Source organism: Vigna unguiculata, chromosome 9 (genome assembly GCF_004118075.2).
Source record: "Vigna unguiculata cultivar IT97K-499-35 chromosome 9, ASM411807v1, whole genome shotgun sequence".
In the NCBI taxonomy this organism is placed as follows: Eukaryota; Viridiplantae; Streptophyta; class Magnoliopsida; order Fabales; family Fabaceae; genus Vigna; species Vigna unguiculata.
The window spans coordinates 26347454-26354187 of record NC_040287.1 but is presented as its reverse complement, the minus strand read 5'-3'; the positions used below and the strand labels follow the sequence as shown (position 1 = coordinate 26354187).

The window sequence follows — 6734 nt, the reverse complement described above, 5'->3', positions numbered from 1 at the left end:
ATATATATATATATATATATATATATATATATATATCTTCTAATCTTTTGACTCAATATCTTTAAGATATTCTTCAAATATTCTGACATGTAATTTAAGTAACCAACTTTGTAGATTTCTGATACTGTTGATAATATTTGATAATCTCTAAGATTTTCACTTATTTGTAAAATATAATTCATACATTTATCTTTCCACTTTTATTGAATAAAACCTAAAATATCAAATAAAATAACAATAAAATATAAAACCTAGTTCATCAAGCTCCTCCATACTCCATAGATTGCTTTGACACTTTAACCTCCCAGTTCAAAACACAGTTCGCTACCAGCAAGTCACACCATCTCACCTCTTTAGCATTAAACAACACGAAATAGGAAAAGGGAGAATCAATGCGGGTGTTCATGGAGCGCTTCGGGAAAATGGCGCTTGACATTCCTAACCTTAGTTCAAATGTGGCCCTTCACCAAATAGTCACTTTGTTGTGACCAGGGCCCTTCGTGAACAATGTATGCAAGAGGGTCGCCACAAGCATGAGTAAGCTACAACAGAGAGCTACCAAATATATGCAAATGGAAGAAATGCATAGCTCACGAACAAAACTGAAGCTAAAAGCCTACCTGATAGGAAATCCGACAAGGATAGCGTGTACAAAGCGAATCAAAGACCTTCAATACCTAGGGCACCAAAATTTACTCGGTACACACCTCTCAATGCACCCAAAGCTCGAGCTTTGGAGGAGGCATTGCATGTTGACCTCCTCATTCCCCAAGGAGAGTGAATTCCCCATCAAAATGTTGATCCCAATCGACATCGTCAGTATCACATAAATACTGGCCATATTACTGAAGAGTGCACCACTCTGCCAGATTGAGGAGTTGATCCAAGCTAGACATATAAGATGCTTTGTGTCACGAGGGACTTACCAGCGAAAACTCCCACGTCACGGGCAGGGAAAAGGAGACTACCAAAATGCTAAGAGGAGACAAGATAATTCAGACAACGAAGAGAGTCCCAACCAGATAATAGACCTCTACTAAGAGGAACTATAGACACCATCACAAGAGGGTTAGGAGGAGGATCCTCGATGACAACAAGGAAGAAATATCTTAGGACGATGCAATTTGTCAATGCGGTGTTTACAACCATGCAAAGGTTCATATCGTCGATAACTTTCACCAATGAAGATTTCAAGGCAGTAGACCCCAAACAAGATGACCCGATGGTGATAAAAATTGAAATCAAGTGTTTTGTGATCAAGAAGGTATTAGTAGACCATGGAAGCTCAATGGATATACTCTATTGGGAGACCTTCAAGAAATTACAAATCTCCGAAGACAAGATGCATCCCTACGTTGATGAGATCGTTGGATTTTCTGGAGAAAGTCGAAACTCGAAGGTACATAGATTTGTACACCACATTCGGTGAGGGCCGAAATACTAAGATCATATCTATCAAATATCTTATTCTTGATACGAGTACTTCGTATAACATACTCTTGTGATGCTCTTTTATAATAAAAAAACTTTAAATTTCATAAAGTTAAAAAAGAAAATTATTCTACAATAACAGAACCTTAATAATTTGAAATGTATTATACTAATATTTTTTGAAAAACATAATAATACGTACCCTAAAACATAGGTCACGAAAAAAAATTAAGAAAAAGGAAATTTTTATTTAACTTCTAATATTTTATAAAAATAATCAACGTATAGATATTAACAATATGACAAATTGAAATTGATTGAACACTAACATATATTAAAATATATTTCATGATTTGTTCAATTACTCGTAGCTTTTTATTTAGAGATATGAATAAATATAAACTAAAAATAACAAATCTGTATGCTCACATTCAAACTCCATCTTTCGGATATATTCTGATATTCCAGCTTCCAAAACTTTATAATTCGGAAATAAAATAAATTAAACAACGGAACTTTTTTTTATGCAGTGCGCATATCTTGAAAAATAGCAGAACTCTCATTTTCCTTCCTTTACTTCAGATATCAAGTGACCGAGGCCAACTGTGAGGGCAGAAGTTGATGTCAAAGATGCTTTCAATATATTCAGACACTGCACCAAATCACTGTACGATGAGAAATTTCATGATAAAAATTCAAACAAAATGTAAAAAATAAAAGTACAATTACCTCCATGAGTCCAATGGTAACATCCTTCTCTTTCAGATCAAGGAAAGAAGTATTCAAACGGATGATTATATTTAAATCTGAAATAGGTGATGACGGTGCTACCACCAAATCATCTGTAACAACGAACATTCTTGATCCCTTCACAATACTTTCTGTTGCTGATTCAGAATCAGTCAGCGGCATTAATCCAAGATAATTTCCACCATCAGGCACGCCCTCACAGCTTCTTAAAAACTGAACAAGAAATTTCGCTTCCTTATTACTATAATATAACAAATATTTTAGATCCTCTTCATTAACAGTGGCTAAAATCTGCGCGCTAGATTTGAACAATGGGAGCAAGTGAGGATCAACAAGCCTGCTCTTCGCTACTTTTGACATGAAATATAAGTTTTCACTCATATCAGTTACGCTCTCGTATAATCCATCGATGCTGCCCACAGAACAATTTCCTCCCAACTTTTGTATAACTCCTCCCAACGCAAAGTTCAGAAAACTTAAAAGCATGTCTGCAAAATCTTTCTCCCCTAGAGCATACAAAATTTTGCCATCTGATTTTCTTATAACTAACTTCAATTTGATATTGATGTTACTGTTGTTCTCAACACTACATGAGACAAACGTTGGCTTCTGAATGACTGGTTTCTTTTCTAGAAACAAATCTGTCAAACATGATTTGGAAAGCATAGAACACTTCAACAAATCCACTACCTGTACAAAATATTGATATTCAAATATAAGGTGAAACAGTAGAACTAAAATAAAATAAGTGTAAATTAGCGAAATTAAATGTAAATGAAGAACCTTTTTGGTGGTGACATTCACTGTAATTTCCTTCAGTGAACTGGGAAATTTTATTCCCAACTTCAAGACTAGTGCAAAGCTCAAATAATCCATAGAGTTTGGCATTACAATGAGATCATCGGTGATGACAAATATGGCATCATCATTGACAAATCCATTGGCTGAACTTTTCAAGAAAACTGTCTGGTTGACAGCTCTGCCGCAGCTACAAACAGAATTTGATGTGCAACGCATAATGGCACTGCAAGTATGGGCACAAAAGTTGTTACAGACAAAGTATTGTTTTAGCGGAGTGTCATCAATGTTAAGCTTAAGAGTGTTGCAAAAATCTTCGGCCATGTTCCATGGACGCAATAGCCTTTCCTTATATGCCTGTGCGGTCAAACAGTTGTCGTCAAGAGCTGCCACACTGTGATAGAGAGAATTCAGAGAACCTATTTTGACTGGTCCAATGTTGGACTCATTTCCTACGAGTCTGGCAATGGTTCCTAAAGGCAGCGTTAAAAAGCTAAATAAGACATCTACAAAGTCTTTTCTAGCTTCCGCAAATAACACTTTGTTCGTCTCTTTGTTCACCACAAGTTTCAATGGCACTCCCACCTCTGCTTGAGGAGTAGTAGCCATGCTAGAAACAAGCCAACGATAAAGAAGAAAAACAGAACTGAAACAGACGATTTCAGTACTTATATTTATAACGGTGTAGCCTCAAACCAAAACATTCAAATTCAAAAGTTTCATCATTTTTTGTATATTATTTTATTTATAGTATGCTATATAAAAGGGTACTTTAGATACTTTTAGATTTTTAAAATATAATTACATTTATAAATCATTTTATTTACGCTATTTGATTTAATGAGTATCAATCAAAATTAATTTTCATTTGCTTTTTAATTTTTTATTTCTTATTTAAACTATTTACCTCAATTTTTTTCCTACGAATTTCATCATGTGTAATGCTAAACAATAATAAATAAATAAAAGATAATAATAAAATAAAATTGAATATATTATTAATTAAAAGTGTATTAAAGTAAGTATTCTTACTAGAAAAGCGTTTTTGGAGATAGAGTAAGAATGTTGACCGTCAAACTATAGTAAAGATTAAAAGGAGATTCATTTGTAATATATAGGAAAAGGTTTGAGAATTGAGTGACTTCCTCTATAATTAAATTGTATTTATAGTTACTTTTGGAGTCGGCTAAAATGTATAAAAGATATCAAAATAAATAAAAGATATGATTTCTGGTATAAATTATTTGATTATATATTATATTATATGATTCATATATATATATATATATATATATATATATATATATATATATATATATATATATATATATATATATATATATATAACATTTAGGGAAGGTAAATATAGGGTTGGCAAAAATAAGTAGATGTACTATACGGAAGAAAAAATAGTTTGTTTGAACTGAATTAAAAGTTAGTTTATAAAAATTGAATTAAACTATTTCTTGTTATGTAAAACTGTATTAAGTTATGATTTGAATTATATATCTTAACGTGTTTTCAAGCTGTACTATTTTTTTATCGAATTGTAATGGTTTTTAATCAATTTTTTTGTGAAGCACTTTTCAAACTGTACACATTTTTTCAAAAATTCTTTTTAAGATAAACAAAATTTCAATAGGAATTCTATAGGTAAAACGAATAAGATCTCAAGTATAATAATTGATCCTGACCTGACGATATTGTATAGACATAATTAAGATCGGAAGAGTATACTAGTTTGACATATCTTATTATTAAACAACTTTTTATCTTAATCAAATTAGTTTATAAGGCAATCAAATAAACTAGTAACTAATTTATTAAAATATTAGTTTTAAGTAAAAATTTCCAAACTGGCGAAAGGCTTTTGGTCAGCTTAATATACACAACTTTGTTGAAATTATAAAGTTTGAGACTAATTTATGCTGCAAGTTTTTTTCTTTTCCAAAAATCATATCTGACCTAAATATGTTTAAAAAGTTATTTTGTGATAGTAATTATAAAATGACTTGTAAATCTATATAGAGACTTAAGTAAGTTTACCAACCTAACAGATTATTTTTATTTCAACCTTTCAATAAAATTAAGTTCTAATTAAATATAATTTTGGTTTTCTTCAGTTTTTTTTTTTTTTTAACTTTGCTTATATAGTATTTTTAAAATTTTGTGTGCGTTTTTTTCTCTCACTTTGATTTTCAAATACATTATTCTTTTATTTTTTATAAATGGCCTCTAACTAAATTTATGTAAGTGTTGTGAAATGAGAGGCCTTAAATTACTTGATTTTTTAAAAGTTGTAGCGAATCAACCTACAATCATGATGACTAATTACTTAAACAAGTGAATCATGTTTTATCTTTGACAATCAGATAAATAGAACGGAGCAAAAGGGATAAATTGACCTATTTTATCGTCATTACTTTATGATTAATAACGAAAATGCACGAGGATCATGACTTAACTCGAGAAAAAAGTTATATTACTTCTGTTAAAGAAAATTGATAATAGTATTGTTTCTCGTTCAACCAATTTATTTTTCATGAGATTTTGGCGCTGTGATTATTTAGATGTATTACAAATTCTACTTTAATGCGTATAACAACGAATCATACGTATAATTACAAGTTTGATTAAGAAGAAGAAATGATATATATATATATATATATATATATATATATATATATATATATATATATATATATATATATATATATATATATATATATATATATTTGTAAATTGTAAATTCCTCTTATTTCGGTCTCAAGGCTGCCCTAAGGACTAATGGGCCTAAGGGTTGGCCCATAGGGAGCTAAATGACCCAAGACCTGTCCTAACCCATTCATTCGTATCATTTCAGAAAAATAGTTCTCCCTTACTCCCTCTTTGAGCAGGAAGCTTTGCTAGGGTTCAACCACGGTTTCTCATCAAGTGAAACTCATAGCAGTTCTCTACTCTTCGTAATTCAACTTCCAACTCATGCTATTGCTCCATTCTGTTCATTCTTCGCAGTTCCAACTAGGGTTGTTTAATGAACTCGTTTTAAGCCCGTTCCACTATTTTCCAGCCCCCAGCCCTCGAAACTATTGCTTGAGCTACTGTTCGTCACGGTTTGGGTGTCGAAGTCCTTTGCTAACCCTTTCCAGGTAAGGGAAGCTAGGGTTTCACGTTATTTCTATTTTATGCGATTAATGTTTTATGAAATATGAGAAAAGTTTGGGGAATTAGTTTTTGGTATATTTCTGAGTTAGGGGTTCAAATGTTCATGAAACGGTTATATTTGACGTTATTTCTCGTATTCTGGATGCGTCACGCAGTCGCTGGGCGAGTTGACTTGGTCGTTGGGCGACTGTGTATTTTTCTTATATGTAGTTTCTCTTTTTTCCAACTTAGAATCTTTCTGCCAGATAATCTTTTATGGTATATAAATAATATGTAGTGAACAAATAAAAAAAAAAGAATGAAATGGAATTTTTTAGCCCACTTCTTCCCCATACTACGAGGGAAAGGGAAAATGAAAAAACTACCATTAAAGCAGCCCAAGCAATACTTACTATATCCATGTAAATTTTGTCTCCTGTCTCTATAAATATGAAGGAACTATTTCATTATTTTTTCAAATTTTTTATTCTATTCTTTTTTTGTATTATTCGCTAAAAATACTATACTATAATAGTGGAATTGCTATTACAGTTTTAGTAAAATTGACTTTTCCGACTCATTAACCGTTGGATTGAGCTCAAATTTTGACA

General features: G+C 31.6%; 1 protein-coding gene across 1 annotated transcript; it reads right to left on the bottom strand.

Moving 5' to 3' along the window:
* Positions 1-1990: 1990 nt before the first annotated feature.
* Positions 1991-3588, bottom strand: LOC114163608. Its single transcript, XM_028047913.1, has 3 exons — positions 2965-3588; positions 2161-2871; positions 1991-2083 (listed from the first exon to the last, which is right to left on the bottom strand). Exons 1-3 carry the CDS (start codon positions 3586-3588, stop codon positions 1991-1993), a joined length of 1428 nt encoding a protein of 475 aa, XP_027903714.1.
* Between the last annotated feature and the right edge of the window lie 3146 nt (positions 3589-6734).